At 38.5% G+C, this 18,449-nt stretch overlaps 1 protein-coding gene across 1 annotated transcript in view; it reads right to left on the bottom strand.

Moving 5' to 3' along the window:
• Nucleotides 1-2,719: 2,719 nt before the first annotated feature.
• Nucleotides 2,720-18,449, bottom strand: part of ZBTB10 (zinc finger and BTB domain containing 10) — a 30,357-nt gene continuing 14,627 nt past the window's right edge. The window contains exons 3-5 of the mRNA XM_074577330.1: nt 10,227-10,400; nt 7,986-8,161; nt 2,720-4,843 (exon numbers count right to left, since the gene is read on the bottom strand). Coding sequence (XP_074433431.1) covers nt 4,538-4,843; nt 7,986-8,161; nt 10,227-10,400 — 656 coding nt within the window. The 3' untranslated portion in view covers nt 2,720-4,537. The remainder of the gene's footprint in view (nt 4,844-7,985; nt 8,162-10,226; nt 10,401-18,449) is intronic.

Below are 18,449 nucleotides of genomic sequence, written 5' to 3'. Positions count from 1 at the left end.
ACCTTTACTACACTGTTTAGTGAAACACAGTAATATGCTACTAAAACATGTAAGAGACAAATCTCAGTTCTAAGGAGCAAACATTTATCAAACAAAAAAAGGGTAACATTACATAGTGAAGAGGGATGCTAACAGAAGGGTATATGGTGAAATATCTACAGAAAACTACTCAGTGGTACTACTTCTGCAGAGTCTGGACCATATCCTGGAACAGAATAAACTCAAAACCGGGCTTCTTGCATAGCTTCTTCATCAGAAGGTTGCCACCAAATTGTGCTAGAGTGAAATACAGCGAATTGTCTGAAACACTCATGTAGCAAAGCAGAGGAACTGTAACAACTCAAATCCACTTATCACATTGCATTCAACATTTTTCTCCTTTTCAACTTTCTTTTGGCACAACAAGTTTTTCAGGCTAGTGGTAGTGTCAATTATCTTGCGTTCATTTCTCTTAGTAGTTTCCAAAGCCATTTAAATACAGCAAAGAACAAAGGAACAACCAATAAGGTACACTTCTTGCAAAGTGAATTCTGCATCTTGTGTGGGGTCAGCAGACTACAGAAATATTTTAGAACAAGGGGGAGACTTGTGTCAAGAACAGGAAAAGTCAAGTGAAACAAGACTTAAAGCAAGCAAACCACAGAGACTGGCCTCATTAAAGAAAATCCTATTAAAAGCCTTACCAACCTAAAGCTAGGCAAAGAAAGCATCTCCTGCTAACAGCATTACTGTGACCCACAACTAGAAGCCTACCACATGGCGATGTCCTGGCCCCAAACTTTTCTTCACCTGGTAATACTTACTCTTTTCAGAAGGAAGAGGGGCATGTAGTAATACCTGAAAACTGCATTTGCAGACGTATATGCATCTCAAAAAGTAATAGTGTATACTATGGGGACCAGTAATTTCAACTCTTACTTCTTAGGGTGCACCATTGTGTTGACAACGAAGTATCATTTCTGGATTTCAAAAGTGGTTTCAGTTCAGAAAATTAATTTAGTAGAAGATCTGTTTGTAAGCTGAACTATTACATTTTCCTACACAATTGGAAAAAAAAAATGCCATTTTTCCTGCAAGATGCATCTGACATTGCAATTGAAAAATGCTTGCTACTGCATTGGAGTAACACTGGCATCAGACAAATGCTTTTCACCTTGTCTGTCTTCCTCACATCACATATACTTTGACAGGGACTTCTAATCAAAGTGAATTTACTTACTGATTTGATTTTGTCCTGCACCACAGTTCCCTACCAGGAAGTGCTCTGTATGTTTATTTCTAAAAGATAACCACCACTGCTTGTAGAGCAAACAAAAAACCCACAGAAAGGGGCAATCTCAACATCACAACTCTGCGTTTGTCTGTTTTTATAACATACATGATTCTTTTCATAAAACTACTCGTGTGGCATTGGCCCACATAAGCAAATCTGAGACATTTGGTTTGAGAAGTGTTTAATCAGACAACAAAAGGAAAGACTGGATATCTTTTAATTTGATGTCGAGGCCAGTTTAAGGGCATTAGTCTTTTGTCTCTTAAAAAGGAAAAAAAATAAATCAAAAAACCCGAAAAGAGACAAACTAAAATTCACTACCATGCTACTACAGTATATCTCCAGCATTTTTTAAGGGGAAGACAATTTCTAGTGCAAACAGAAATCTCTTCTTACTTTTTATAACAAAGAAATTTGAGCTGTCCCTTTTTTTGAAGTTATTCTTAGGAAATAGGCTCTTATTAATTTAGAGCTCCCCAATCAACGTAGTATATTTAAAATAACTTCTGAATAAACAGCTTAGAAAATTCAGACTGCAGATAGCATCCAAACAAATTCCTTTGGTTCTCCAACGCAAGAAGAGTGGATCTCCATTAAACTATTTCACACCATTTGCTAAAGAGCCAGTATCACATTTCAACAGTCATCCCTCTCCCTCCGATCCTACCAAGGGCAATTACATGCAGCTTCTAAAAACAAGCAGTTAAGTATTATCAAGGAAACGATGATTGTCACAATGCAACAGAATATTAAGGCCAGTGAATAACTGAATATTTATAAATAACACTAATTTCTATCAAAGCCTGCTTTTTCAAATATAATCAGAACAAAAGCACAACAATTCTGTAGTGTACGAAGTGTATATTTCAATTTACTGTATGCAGTCTAACAACAAATTTGGTCATAATTTACCAGATATACATAAATGATTTAAGTAGTAAAAGAAGGTTCAGTTCCAAGAGAATAAGTTCATACCTTGAGGAAAAAAAAAAAACAAAACAAAACAAAAAAAAAGGAAAATACATTAAGAATGTAGAGCCAGGTCCAGTTTCTAAGCATTAAGTGAGCAGTATTCTAATAAAGCAGATTTAGGTGAATTTCAGATATATATATATATATTTATATATATAGACAGATCTACCAATTGTAAACTATGGTTTTAAAGGGGATAAGTGGGATGGAAAAATCTTTATGCTATACTTACATATTCACAAAGCAGAACATTACTTTAACGTTTAAAATACTTTTTCATTCATATCATCTTTGCCCAACTAATTTCTACTTTGGACCCCACCAGAATTACACATTACTCATTTCAGCCTAGAACAATGAGAATAAGATGTATTCTTCAGTGTAAAAAAAGGCATCCCACCCTCCCCACCCTCCCCCAAAAAACTAATCATCTGTTAGGTTTACAATGATGTGGAAACTACCAATGAAACAAGTGGGTGATAAAAAAAAGCATTTTAATTCCCATATAACTGTAGTTCAAACTTATCTCAGCTTCAATCAGCAAAAACAATGTCTTAACATTATGTTACTGTTCTACTGATGTAAAGGACAACAGTAAAGCTTGTCTCTTTAAATACATACCAACTTTGATCAGATGGAGCACCATTAAGATTCTGTCCGTCAAAGCATAGTTCAAAGTTATCCACACAACTAGCATAATTTAGTTACCTGATATAAAATAGGAAAAAAATATACTCATTTTAAAATTAAAGAAAGCTGAAAAATATGGTGACCCTCAATTGGTTTTTATACAGTACTGTCACACTGGCCTAGCTACGTGTCATGATAAATGCTCTGCATATTTACTCATTGTGACGTAATAGTACATCAGGTGAATTGTTCCAATGATTGCCTGAATTCATTTGCCTTAGGCTGGACAATACAGAGGAGCTTAAGATGAAGGTGTAATGCCCTCCCCTCCCTATGAAAGAGGCCTGAAATCATTGGTACAATGTTACAAGCTTAGGGAAAAAAAAAAATCCACATGGCTACGAAAATTCAAGTTTCAATGCCTCCTAGAAAATTTGCAATAAAGAGCGTAGGGAGCATATCATCCTGAAAAGTAGACAACTCAAAGAGCATTATTTTGCTTTGGACTGTTTCTCTTTAAAAAAAAAAATTCCAGCAAATTAAGTCAACAAGTTAAATGTAGTTTGTTTATATTAAAAACTAGCAACAACCCATTAAGTACAAAAGAATAAAAAATAGTTTGTGTTCATTTTAATGACAAACAATGGGCACAATAGCCTAGTGTCCAATTCACATCACATAAACTAGCCAAAAACTGGACAAGTAAGAAATTTATCAACCAAAAATTCATTTAATATGACACTTTCTCCATTCCTTGTGGTTTTATTCTGTGGGACTGAGGTATACACCAGGGAAGTCAAAAAGTTTGAGAGGAGGGGGGCCTTAGAGGAGGAAGGAAACATTATTACATCAGACACCTTTTAGCATGACTATCTCTTTTGACTAAGCGGCAGAAGAGTTACCCATGCTTTGATCAGTCTATTATTTTCATGATTGGTCATTTCTTCTGCAAGATCATTATGGAACTGACGAATCAGTAACAACCTTCTTGAAAATTCAAAACTGTTGAGGAAACAGACACTAAATTAATGCCATTATTAACTTCTCCAGTGCTTATCACCTATACCACCTGCCAGCATAGAGCCAAAAGTTTTAAAACCAAATTTCAATATGGTGTTGGCATTATCTGTGATGCATATTTAAATGATTGGCTTTCACCTATCAGAGTACGGGAGAGGTAAGGTTTGTATGGCAAAGACATGCTTGTAGAAACAAGAGCCACTAGCCCAAGTTAGCTTAATTGACAAAGTACGAGTGGATTTGGGAAAGCTGTCTTTGTATTTCCATACCAAGTTGCAATTTTCTTCATTCATGTTAACAGATACATGAATGTGTAACATAAGTACAGTTACTACTATGTCTGAATAGGACCCAAGTAGCTATATCCTATAAATAATAAAAAATACATTTTTCTTTTGATAACTGACTGTAGATGTGAGGACTCTGTATAATTCAACCAAATGGTTGTATGCTGTACAGTCCTGTGCAAATATCATAAAAAAATTAATAATCCTTTTTTGCTATAAGGCTTTGACCCTACATTTTTCACAGCAACATAACTACCATCCAGCCTGTACCATATTTCGCAAGCCTTCAGTCCAAAAATTCAAATAGTCAATCCATATAGTGTCCATTCACGGCACCCTGAAGTCATATGCTCTGTCAGTCATCTAAAGGCATACAAACTTCCCCAGATTCATCCCATCGAGACTGGTCGTTCTGTTCTTCTACATCGTCACCAAGCTCCTCATCACCTTCTCCCACTTCATTTTCCTCGTATTCTTCATCCCTAGGGAAATCTGTGTCCTGCACCTGGTCTCCTCCCTCTTGCCCTCCAGGTTGAGATTTATCTGCACAGTCTACACAAACTCCGTAACGTCGTGATCCGTGTCTTATTCCAACGCTGGCTGCTAGCATGAAAATCTTCTTACACACCATACATTTATACTTTTTATCCTTTTTATGCACCTATGGAAGACAAATATTAACAGCTGAAAATATGCACATCAGGTTGTGTTTGCATATAGTACTAGAAAACTAATAATAACAACAACAAATAAAAAAAATAATCATTTTTTGAACTCTTCTGAAAAATACCTCAATACTGGAGAGAGAGAAGTACTACCAGAGATCCATTTTGAATACATGAGCTATTGCCCACAACCAAAGTATCTGCTTACTGTTCAGCAGGTAGCTGAATAGCTGCCTTTTCCGTAAGCAGGTGAGTGCTCCTGTTCTGTACAGTGAGTAGACATAAAAAGACTACAAAAGGCAATGAGAACAGTATCAGCACTGATGCTGCATACAGGAGCGTATCTCATTTAGAAAACTGCCTTTAGAATTTGAAGTCCTAGACACATTGAGAACAAGCAGGAGTTATAAAATTCTGCGTGAATTCAAAGAGCACCTCCCTCCTGACACAACCAAACCCAACGATATCTTTCCAGGTCCCGCTGGTGAACTTTTTGTCCTGTAAGTAAAGTGAGCTTGTGTATAAAATTAGAAGGCTGCTGTTGACTAACTTGACTAAACACAACTTTAATTTTGTTTTTGGGAGTATGTTAGTTGTACAAGTAACTGAATTCAGCAACCTTGGAAAAAGTTACATCGAAGACTTCTTTCTTCTATCTGGTGTTCCCACACAAGATTACAACTACATGCTTAAATATCTCATTTGAGGTCACATTTAAAAATTTGCTATTTTAGATAAAACAGAAATTGCCACCCAGACAAGGAAGAAAAACACAAGGTCAAGATACAAATAGTTACTTCAGTCCCACTGTATAATCTGTACAGCTGATACTACATGTTTTTTCCTCAGCTTCTAGACTTGTTATGACAATGTTTCACACAAAGCAGAATGTGAGGTGTTTGTAGAACCGAGGTTGGGGGCGGGGGGGGGGAGAGAGAAAAGAAAAAAAAAAAAAGAAAAAGGTATATAGCTATTTTCACTCTGTCTGACATCATCTCCTGTCCTGGAGGGGGTGGGGAAAAGTCTTCAGCTACAAGACCTGGTCAGATACTGCAGGACAGAAACCTGAATTCCCATTCTACTCTTCCTGGTAGACCAACTGCCACCCACTGTTGCTATCTTCTCTGGTGAGCCACAAAGGAAGAAGCAGAGTAGCTGCCGGGATGTGTTATACTTTATCACCACCAATAAAGTGACAGGCTGAGAGAGTTGGGGTTGTTCAGCCTGGAGAAGAGAAGACTCTGGGGAGACCTTAAAGCAGCCTTCCAGTACCTAAAGGGGGCCTATGGCAAAGAAGGGGAGGGACTCTTTATCAGGGAGTGTAATGATAGGACAAGGGGTAACGGTTTCAAACTGAAAAAGGGTAGATTTAGATTGGGTATTAGGAAGAAGTTCTTTACTGTGAGGGTGGTGAGGCACTGGAACAGGCTGCCCAGGGAGGTTACGGATGCCCCATCCCTGGAAGTGTTCAAGGCCAGGCTGGATCGGGCTTTGAGCAGCCTGGTCTAGTGGGAGGTGTCCCTGCCCAAGGAAGGGGGGTTGGAACTAGGTGATCTTTAAGGTCCCTTCCAACCCGAACCATTCCATGATTCTCTAATGACCTAAACCTCCTCCGACCAGCCACAGAGCTGCCTCGTGCCATCACCTCCTCCCATCACTGCAGCCACCTATGCACACCACAGAACAAAATGTCCTTCAGACTTGGTAACGTCATAGGTACTCCTGTCCCTTCTGACATCTAACCCTCCACCAGGTGGTACGGGAGGAGGTGTAAGGCAGGGTGGAAAGATGTGTATCTATGATGAGAGAAGACCAGTGGAACATAAGAAACATGCTGGTTCCAAAATTTACGTAGGAGCTATTAACACATGCCTTTCCTACCTGTAAGGCATTTTAAAGGATACTTAAAATTACTACAGTGGTCTTATAAATATCTTTTATAATTATATCCTGATATGACTCAGGTTATTATTTACTTTTAATAATATTGCTGGCTAACAGAAAGTACACTTCATGATAGCACAAGCTAATAAGGAAAGTTCCGAAGACTTACACCAAAAGCTCTTTTCTGCATCTGCATTAAAACCTGGATGCTAACAACCACTTTTTCTACTCACGGAGGAACAAAAAGCCAACTGTGAGGAGGCTATGGAAACTTATGGAACACCTTCATGAGGGAGCAAGGTGGTCCACTGATTCTCAAAGGACTGAGGAAAGCTACCAAGATGAGTGCAATTTACCCCATTCCAGGTACTAACCTATTCTGATATCTGCAAAACATGTTGCAAAACGGTGTTTTTTTTAAATCACAGCTTGAAGAAATGTTATTACCTTCTCACCACCAATGTGATCTTGCTTTTATTACTCCCCTAAAACACACCTTAGATTGTATACAGTAAATATTACTCTGTAGTCTTAATTTCCTTACAGACTAGATATAAAGTGCCTACAAAACACTCAACACAGATAATACTTTCTCTGGATCCTGAGATAAACAGTACTCAGGTCAAATCCCGAGTTATGCAACACGCACAGGACTGGGTAAGCTCAACTGCTTATTATGGCATTGGCAGAATGGAAGTCAGAAGGACGTTTACTTTCTGCATCTGAGATATTTTTCATTCTTTCCTAGATCTCAAAGCAGATACTACACTATAGTTTTGTCCTGTTGTGAAATAAGTGTTTCAGAACTACTCCAAGATATTGTGCAATTGCTGATTAACAGGGTGTCTTCACAGAAAATGGTGATGCAGCATTATAGACAAGAAGACGTGCTATTCTATTGCAGGAACACTACGCCAAAATTCCCTTTCATTATCTACAGAATACTGGCATATACTGCATCTCTTTATTATGTCACTTTCAAAATCACCTTGAAATTATCTCTATTAAGAATTCCAGCAACTGTCTTAATTGACACTACATTTTCCATTAAGAATATAAGAGATATAGTTATAATAAAGAGATATTTATCTTCATCCATTTTAGACTAAGATAAAACAACTTACATTACAGCAAATTAGAGAACAGTGTTTCTCCCAACTACCAAAACATCTGAAAAAACCATAAAACCCACTCGGATGTGCGTATGTACACACACGTGCGCGCACACACACACACACACTTGAGGTTACCTACCAAGGAATGTCTCTTTACATGCTCTCTTCGAGTAAACAGCTTCCCACAGATGTCACAACTGAAAGATCTCACGCCTGTGTGAATGAGCAAGTGTCTCTTTAGTGTTCTTCTGTATTTGGCTACATAATTACAGTGTGGACACTTCAACTTGTTCATGATTAATGCAGAGGAATCGCCTACAAGAAAATAAGCCATCAGGAGAAAAGATGATGAAACACAAAAAACTATTTCAATATGTTCTGCCTGGTGCACAAAAATAAATAAGGTGCCAACACAATAAAGCACCCACATGATTTTTCATCAGCCAAATCAGGACAATGCCTGCCTGCAGAAACCACAAATACTGGTAGGTTCTGCATGTATAATCTTGCTAGAAAAATACCTACTTGTAACCAAGGAACTTTTACCACAAAAGTACAGATCGATTCTTTGAAAAGGAGTCTTATTTCATGAATAAGTTAGCTACAAGTTAGCAGCATTCTATTTTCTAGAGGTTACCTATACCAGAAAACACTTCCCTCAGCGTTAGAAACCCTCTAGCTCTGCGGCATTTAGACAGTTACAATCTTCTCTCCCAGTACTCTATTTAGAATTATGTGCAGGAACTGCCTGCCAAGATCTGACTCTACAAATAAATAGAAAAAGAAAGTATAACTAAGCAAGAACGAATATTGACAAAAGGAGTAAGACAGTAAGAGTTAGGATAATTCTGAAACAGCTAAAAAGGGAAGTTATTGGTTCATATCTTAGCTATTCTCTACCCAAAGTCTATTTTGGTCTAACAGTATAAAAAAATAAAGAGAACAGAAAGAACTTCTGGAAGTAGCAATATCCCACTTCTTCCTTATGGTGGAAGAGAGCTATTTACATACCCTTGGACCAAGGATAACATAGTGTGCAGAACAGGTTTACTACAGCTGCCTATTACTGTGTGAAATAGAAAAGCACAGGATGCTGCGACAGCTCTGATGAAGGCCGCACAGGAATACAAGGGTTATTTTGAGAATAGGGTACTGGCTCAACTTACTACAGGTGAGATGGTTACAATCATGTTCATAAACTATCTAGAAGCATCCAAAAAGTGCCAACTAAGGCTACATGATTATATGCGCTCATACGGGCAGGATGAAAGCAAAAATAATTGTGTGTTATGTGCATGGGCCTGCATGCCGGTATCTAAGATGCCTCCTCCTAACCTCAAAATCCATTGTAACATGGAAGTTAAATTTTGCTAATATTCAAAAGTTTGCCGCAGTATATCAGAGCACTCATGCAAGCTGCATGGCAACATGTCATGTAGTGGCTTACATGAAGAAAAATAAGTTCAAAAAAGGTTTTAAATTGCAGTCTTATACACATCAACAGGGGTATGACAGACAGGCAGTCATCTGGGCTGTAAGATATATGGGAATTCAATGGTTTAAGAACAGGCAGACCTCCTGAGATCAGAGGTTCTAATCCCTTGCCTGCTAGTGAATTTCACCTTCTGATGACCCAATTTCTTCCACTGTAAAAACCAAAATATTTAAAGCAAACCATAAACCACATCCCAGTAATAGCTCAAAGTTACAGAGAAGAGGTAAGCATTACTGTTACCCAGTCCTTTAGATCCTCTTTTTACTGAGGACTTTATGTATTTTAAGGATCTAGCAATAATTATTTTAGATGTGGTGGTTTGCTTGGTATGTTTTCAGACAGAAAAATAATTACAGATAATTGCTTGCTTGAAATATTAAGAAAGGCATGTAAGTTGTGGAAGGGTAGGTTATAAAACACAGTTTTGATTGAAGAGTGCTTTTAGTTATGGCTGCATTAAATTCAAAACCTTTTTTGCAATGAAGCTTTTATTTTTAATAGCGAGAAATATGCTTTCAGATCTACTTTTAGTGTTATATTTAACTTTGTGTCCTCATCATCCAAGTGTTCAATTTCAAAGCCCATTTATCTGTAGTTAGCTTACTAAGCTTCCCCCCGACCCATTAGATCATTAAAGACCTCAGGTATCTTCATATTCAGGCACAACACAAGAGCTGATATAAATCACTTTCTGTTTTTACTTTTCCATACATTTCAATTCTTTTTTCTCCCTCCAAGGAAGTATTCCTATTTACATTAACCAGAAAGGCAAATGATATAGAGAAGAAGATTATGTAAACACTAAATCTATCAGCAGTGACACAGAAGATAAGGAACCTCTATCACAGGTAAAAAAACAACCTCCTCTCCATCAAATATACTTGCCATTTTCCCAAGCTTCTTTTGGCCATGATTCCGGCAGCAGTCCGTACTTGAAGTCACTGGAAGTACCCGGCAGCAGTCCATACTTGAAGTCACTGGAAGTACCCGGCAGCAGTCCATACTTGAAGTCACTGGAAGTACCCGGCAGCAGTCCATACTTGAAGTCACTCGAAGTACCTATTACAGACACAGTCTTACTTTAGCTTCCCAGCTTCTAATCAGCCATGTGGTTTAGCAAAATATATATTCTTTTTGAACTGCGACAAAAGAGTTTCAAACCTTAAAATAGTAATTACAATCTTTTTTCATATAATCTTCAATACTGAAATGAAGAAACTGCATTCCCAATTTCAATGAAGTTTGATCTTTGAGCTACACCCCACAGCACCATTTCTTCTCCCCATCCTGAGAAAATTCAAAGCCTTTTTCATACTATGGGAACTTTTATGGTAAGGACATTTATTCCCTCACTATCATCATGACAGGGCTAAGAAGTTTTCCACTGAATTCTCTTTACAACTGCTTTGTGCAGTTACTTCATCTGGTCTACCACAGACAGTCTAGTTGGTACAAAAGTAAACATTTTCTACTGGAGGCGAGATTTTCTTTATTGCCTTAAAATATCTCAGTGGTATATAAAGTGCTTTAAATACCTTTATTTATATAAAGTACCCTACAGCTATGTCTAAATTCTTTTTTGAATAATCATCTCCATTACTCTATAACCACATCAATTCAAGAGACCATAATTACTTGGAATATACCTGCTTAAAAGACTAGTTTGCATATTTACATTTGGTCTTTAGACAAGCTTTCTACACAGTTTGCGTTGTCTTTTAGCTTTTTTCCCCCCCCTCTTTAAAAGAACAAAATCATTCCCAAGTGAACAGTGCCTTAAAAAGAAGATCCTTGTTTGCTTAATTCTGTACTTTTGTAACAAGTAAGAGCTGCATGAGTGAATATGGAATCACTAGTACACAGCACAGAGAAGAGAACTATAAATAGTACACAAAAAAGCTGCACTAGGCATTTGACAAAACCGTATTTATGGGGCAAAGACTTTTCTGGCAAAAGTGCAAATCAATCTTCCACCCCAATCCCCAAGACAGGAGTTTGCTGGAAAACATGAACTCATAAATCCATTACTTTCCTCACAGGCACACAGTTGTTAAGTAAACAAACCACAGTGGAAACTGGCAGATTTCCTTTTATTTGTCTGGATGGTGCTCAGGTCCTCACACTGGATTCCCAATGTCACTGTGGAGAAAAGTCTTGAGAAGGGCTTCATAGCAAATAGATAGATTTTTACTTTCAATCCTGAGACTGTATATTTTAACAGTCCAAAGACTTTTTCCTGTGTCCCTATACTGCTCGTTCTAAGGATTTTTCCAGGAAGGGAAATTCTTTAGTGTAAACTAGAATTTCATGCAGCGAGTGGTAAGCTGCATGCTGAAACACTCTTAACTTTCAGCTTTACTGTAGAAAAAGTAAAGACGACAAATCCTCACAGCGTTAGACATATACAGCAATTTCATTCACTGCTCAGGCAGTGTTACAGTTGGCAGCAGTGGTTTCATCTGCAACATAAAACAACAGTTCAAAAGGAAATCAATTAACAAATGAATAGGAAGCTTATAATTCTACCCTATCTGTTAGACAGTGGCAAGTGATAAGCAAAGCTGGGTCGCAACTGCCAAACTAGGTATCCCATCAGAGCTTTTAAAAAGCAGAGCTTGGGTGGATGAAGGAAGAGAAATCCCAGTATTTTAGCTCATCCACCTAGCTATTTTGGTATAGAAAGAAAGAAGGGGAAGGGAATAACTCACTCTCTCCTTTAAGGAACAAAGTAGTGAGGAGAATATTTTTTATTTTTTTCTTTAATCACTGACTCTAATAGCTGTTATGTCCAAAAGAGGCAAGAACTCCTTACACTAATTTGGAATTATGGACTCCAGCAACGGCATCTCACAACTGCTCAAGGAATAGAACACAGATACCCTATGGGCATGCCAACTACACATTCCTTTGAGGTGAGCAGTAAAACTTCCTTCTGTAATACACAAGAAAGGATTACCAAGGAAGCGGTGTTGTACAGTTCTGGGCAAGAGCAAAAGAGATTTGACCTCAAGGCTAAAAGACTCCAAACTAAAGCAGGCTTTAGGCTCTAACAGAGAAAAAAAAATAATCAACTTTTAGAATCCACTTAAAATATCAGACATTTACTTTACAGGTTTTCTCCCTCTAATGGAACTGTCCTGTCTCTAGTCAACTAGTGGAAGATCAGTGATCGAAGTATTTTAAACACATTTCCCCCCCGCTTATGTGACGAGTATCTGTAAAATCAACAGACCCAGCCTTTACTGTGCACAGATGTGACGTATACGCTGCGTATAGACAATATTGCGTAGCTTCCTTCAAAATAAGCATACATCAAAGACAGACCATAAGTAAGAATTATACCAAGCTGAGCAGATTTATAACACTGTCACTTTGAGAATTCTTCTGGATCTAAGAGAACACAAACTGGATTTCATTAGGAACATTTCTGCTCACAGCTGGTCTTGAAGTTTGAGGGAAGTTAGCACCTCAAAGCCCTGCACAGGTCTAGATCTTAGAAATTCTAAGCCTCGGCATAGAGCCAAATAGACATGAATGTTACAGTCTAGTGTAGATAATAGCTACTAAATCTTTCTACTTCCAATTTAAAGAGGGGACCTGCTATAACATGAAAGAACACCAGCACAGATACCACAAGAGATAAGAGGTTGCTACAGACACTTCAGTCTCTGCACAGTACAAGATTAAGTAGATCATAATTAAACCTAATGCTTATTCTTAGAATAATTCGTTGACCTAGAAAACCTGCTTTCTAGATTAAGCACACATATAATGTGTTCAAAACAAAACAACAAAAAAGTCATTTTTAACATCTATACTGGAAAGACATGAATTATACATGTACTGGGAACTGGAAGCGTAATACCTAGCCTCCACTAGTTTCCCCAAGTGGACATATAGCCTAGTCAGATAAGCTTCTGACTGTAGCCGAGCCAAGCATAAGATGTTATGGACCCCTGTGGCTTGTAACATCTTCTCCCATTCTTCCCCCCACCCAGGTTACTGCCCCCTGAAACCTGCTTGCAAAACTGCAGATACAGTCATAATCTAACCTGTTCCTGACATCTTAAACCCAGATGATTTTGACAGGAGACTTAAAGCAGCTACAGGTGCAGTCGTACTGGTAGGCTGGCAGTGGGGTGCAAAGGGGAAAATACAGCAGTGAGAAAGGTCTTTAAAAAAAAAAAGAGAGAAAAAAAATAGGGTAACTAGAAGCAATAATGTTCTGTATCTCCAGACCAGGTCATCTGACCACAACTTTCTTCTGATCTAAGGATACCTTTTTACAGTTTAGTTGATTCCTAAGAGAGGTGTAAGTTAATAATTCAAATGTCAATCAGACTCCAACATCTGCTCATTCTTCTACCCTGCATAGGAAAGAGGTTTCTATCAGTAACCTGATCTTAAAAAAAAAACTAAACACAAATGAACGCAAAATAATAAAAATAGAACAGAAGACAAATAAGCTGATTAACTATCATCACTAAAATTATCAAGATGTCAAAACAAGAAGACAGTCCAAAGTACAATGAAGTGGTTGTGGAGGCTTTGCATAATTAACGAAGACTTTATGGAAGGATTTTATGTTCTACTGTGTGTGTTCTCAGGAAAAAGGATAACCGGAAGTCAGACACACTGATTTTCAGTTTTGAAGGCAAGAGGTAGGGGAGTATCACCAGAAAAAGAGAACACATCTGAGTGGAAACATCCTCATTTGACAAGTTTTGCTCTTTTTCTGTAACTAGAAATATACTGATTATTTGTTAAGAAAAGGAGATGTTACTGAGTAGGGGATGATCAAGGAGATTAATGAGAAGACCAACAACAGAAGCCATTGCACAGATCATTATAGAAAAGGATACAGACGTAGGGTGCACTGAGGGAGAAGACACAAAACTTCGCATTAGATACAGTTGTCTGTAATGAACTGAACTTCTGTTTTCTTTATACATATTACCACTAAAACCAGTGCCAGAAGAAGAGAAAAAGGAATACTGCTTTTTTTTTCCACCAGGTTCTCTGACACTGACTGCTCATTTAGATCAATTAAAAAAGACAGAAAGTAGACAGGATAAGCGATTAGGCCATAGCTTTCAAGGATTGTAAAGAAAGCAGTGGTAATCTACTGATACAATCTGGATTGCTAATAGAGAGCTGGATTTGTTGCTTATGTTAGGTAACATGACAGAAAAAACAGCACTGCCAAGACTGACATACTGGGCAAGAAAATATATTGTACTCCATTTGTTCCCAGAGTATTACTCACATCTTTAACCTTGCTTCTGAAAAGAGGTCAACTGCCTCTTGCAACAGAAGGCTCAGACAAACTTAAGACGTCTTGCCAATGCAATTTTACTCATACTCTATGTACTGCTCCCAATTGCTTTTCATTTTTACTATTTCTCATTCATGAAAAACAAAAAAGGTTTATTGCCTTTACTATGGAGGCAGATCTATCACCAACTAAGCCTGCCAGAGGACCATCAATCGATGCCAAATGTATCAGCCACTTGCTTTTTCAACTTGCTTACCATAAATTCCCTGAAAAACTCCTCCCTGAGAAAGGGGTGCCATTCACATTAGAAAGCTATTTTGCTCATTCCCCCACAAAAGCTACATCAGTGAAACACAAGCTAGTACGAGCTTTCCTCATCCGGATCATTTACTTGCAGGGGACTTACTGTTCTCAGGGACTATCACAAAAACTTAGGTCTGAAGGGACCTCTGAAGGTCACCTAGTTCAACCTCCTACTCACAGCAGAGCTAACTTCAAAGTTGGGCCGTATGTTGCTTTGGACCTTGTCAAGTTTTAAACATCTATAAAGATGGGAGATTCCATAAACCCTCTAAGCAATCTGTTCCAGCACAACTGCTCTCATGGTCAACAATTTTCTTCATATACAACTGGAATTTCCTTAGCTGCAACTTGTGACAACTGACTTTTGCCCTTTCACTGCACATCTCTGAAAAGCATCTGGATTCATTTTCTCTATAATCCCCTTAAGGTGGTAGAAGACGGCAGGCAGATCCCTCAGCCTTCTCCATACTAAATAAATTCAGTTTCTCAGCCTCTCCTTGAACAACACGTTCTCCATCCCCCTGACCACCTTACTGTCCCCTCTACTGAAGTCCCTCCAGCTTGCCGGTATCCTTCTTGTACTGGGCTGCCCTAACCTGGGTACAGATTTCAAATGTGATCTTGCCAGTACCGAGCACAGGGGTATTTTTATCACTTCCCTCAGCCTGCTGGCTATGTTCTTGCTAATACCACTACTATGAAGCTATTCTTCATTGCGCCTAGGATGCACTGCCGACTTACGTTCAGCTTGCTGTCCACAAGGACCCCCTGGTTCTTTTCTGCAGAGTTACTACCCAGCCACTCGGTGCTCCACTTCTACTGATGCACAGGGTTGTTACTTCCAAATGCAGGACTTGACCTTTGTCTTTGCACGGCATCTTGGGAGTTCCTGTTGGACAATTCCTATGGATTGTTGAGGTCCATCTGAACAACAGCCCAGCCTTGCCCTCTAGCATATCAACCACTCCCATCAGTTTGATGTCACCTGCAAACCTGCTGAGAGCATCTTCTGCCTTTACTATCCTGATCACTGACGAAGATGTTAAACCATATGAGACTAGGTAAGCCGTTTTCAGGAAAACAGCCTCTCTTCACTTCACTGCCAAGAAAATACCTTCATCCATAAACTTCTGGACTATGTTGGGAGCTCAAGGGCCAGACCATGAACACTGCAAACAAGTCAATTTAAGGATGTACCTCAAGAGCTTTCTCAAGTAAAGCATTCAAGAAATAACTCAAAGACTTTCTAATATAAACATTTCACATCCCCTTTTCATCAAGTCTTATATTTAAAGCATTACTGTAAGTAGGACTTTCAAGGAGATATACATGCAAAAGGCTGCATGAAACTCCTAGAGACTGACTGGCATTTAGGATTAAGATCCTTCAATATAGTAAAAAACACCAACAATTCTAGGTACTCTGATAACTGAATTAAATGTCTCGGCATTATGTTCTGCTCCTATTTTCTTGCTAACTCTTTGAAAAAGCGACTGTAGAACAAATCCAAAGAAGTAAGTTTGATTTTGTCCTCAAAGCTGCCAGTTTCCCCCTAATGAAGGGATAAAAAAAAATCATCCAAGCGAAAAGAAAAAAAAAAAAGTAAAATTAAGTTTATTCCCATCTTAGCCCTAATACAAGGGTTCTCTATGCAGTAAAGCCATTAGTTTTTTTCTGCATCAGCATTAGACAACTGCTATTGCTACCATTTTATCAGCTACACATTGTAGCTTGTAAACATATTTTCTTAAAGGAAGAATTAAATGCCAGCTTGAGGGACAGGAAACAGAAGTATCACTGTGCATCACGATCAAAGACCATTGATGTGGTTGTAGTCGAGACAAACACTGATATGGGTCAAGACATAGTAGTCTATGTGGTTGTAGTCGAGACAAGAACTGATATGGGTCTTCATTTGCATTTATTCTTATGTAAAGACATAAGCACAGATAGCATTGCTGTGTAGAGACTGTTTTGGTCCAAGCAACTTCTTATGCTGACACAGCTGAAAGAAGATGCTAAGGAGATCTTCACTTCATGTTAGCTTCTCTAATTGCAGGCAGTCTTAGAAGCAGTAGCATAATTGACCAAAATCCTTGTGCTGAACTGGCATCTCAGTATCATTCATTCCAGACTCACTTTGCCAAAGCCTAGCTTTGTCCAGGAATACTGAGGGATTTTGTCTTTACACTGGGCTTTGAAGAGAAGCACGGTACAAGACAGAGGCACAAATCTGTAAAAATACCAAAACAAAAAAGAAAACCCCCAACCTTCCAACAAAAAAACCCCAATAAACCCAAAAAAACCCTTCAAAACCAAACCCCTAGATACTTCCTTGGAAACTCTACATAGTAAGATCTGTGAGTACCTGACAAACTAAACTTGCCAGACTGGTGTCATGCTCTCCTTACAAAGTAACATGCAATATTACACCCTAAAGAAAGGGGATCAACTCAAGTCACAAGCAAGCAAATGTGTAAGAGACTGGAACTTTTACACAGCTCATACTATTCATACACATGACCTGACCATGAAAGACAACTGCTGCTTAACAAAGGGGTTTTTTTCCAGCTTTAAAGATCATGTTTTCAAAAATGTCCCCTCAACACCCTGTGAATACCAGAAGTGACTGAAGTTCTGCAATTGTGGCCGCATCTTTACAGTAAAAATGGCAATTCTGATCTTGCTCTCCATTGTTCCTAGTATGACAGGATGAAGCTTACAATAAAGCTGCACCAATGAAGGCTACTGGTTAAAGTCAAATTGTCTCCTAAAGCTGTACTCCTACAAACGCATGTCTACTGCAAGTACTAGAGGAGCTGGGATTGTTTAGCCTAAACAAAAGGAAGCTGGGGGGAGACCTTATCGGTCTCTACAAGTACTTGAAAGGAAGCTGTAGAGAGGTGGGGGTCAGTCTCTTCTCCCAAGTACAGGCGAGAGGACAAGAGGAAATGGCCTCAAGTTGCGCCAGGGGAGGTTTAGACTGGATATTGGGAAAAAATTTTACACTGAATGGGTTATTAAGCATTGGAACAGGCTGCCCAGGGAAGTGGTGGAATCATCATCCCTGGAGGTATTTAAAAGACGGTAGGCATAGTGCTTAGAGGTACGGTTTAGTAATGGTTTTTGTCAGTTAGGTTGATGGTTGGACTAGATGATCTGAAAGGTCCTTTCCAACCTAGGTGATTCTATGATTCTACTACAATGAGATTTAGTGTAAATGCATAGTATAAGCTTGCTATGCTATTGTATTCCATATTTAGTATAGACTTTCTACACTGTGAACACATTTCTTGTTGAATGTATTTACTGATACCTGCCAGAAACTGCCACAAGAAATGCTGCCTGCCTCTCTCCTCCATCCCAAAAAACAACTCCAAGTCCTGTACACAAGAATTCCAGAAGGTACACAGAGAATAAATAGTTGGGCAATGAGCAAAACAGCTCAGCAAGGACAGAGAACCTGAAAAAGAGAAGCTGAAGGAACTGTCTTTTAGTCAAACTACATGCCACTTAAAACCTATTCTACT

Source organism: Larus michahellis, chromosome 2, assembly GCF_964199755.1.
Source record: "Larus michahellis chromosome 2, bLarMic1.1, whole genome shotgun sequence".
Lineage (NCBI taxonomy): Eukaryota > Metazoa > Chordata > Aves > Charadriiformes > Laridae > Larus > Larus michahellis.
Note: the sequence above shows the minus strand (reverse complement) of the source record. Positions and strands in the feature narration are given on the sequence as shown.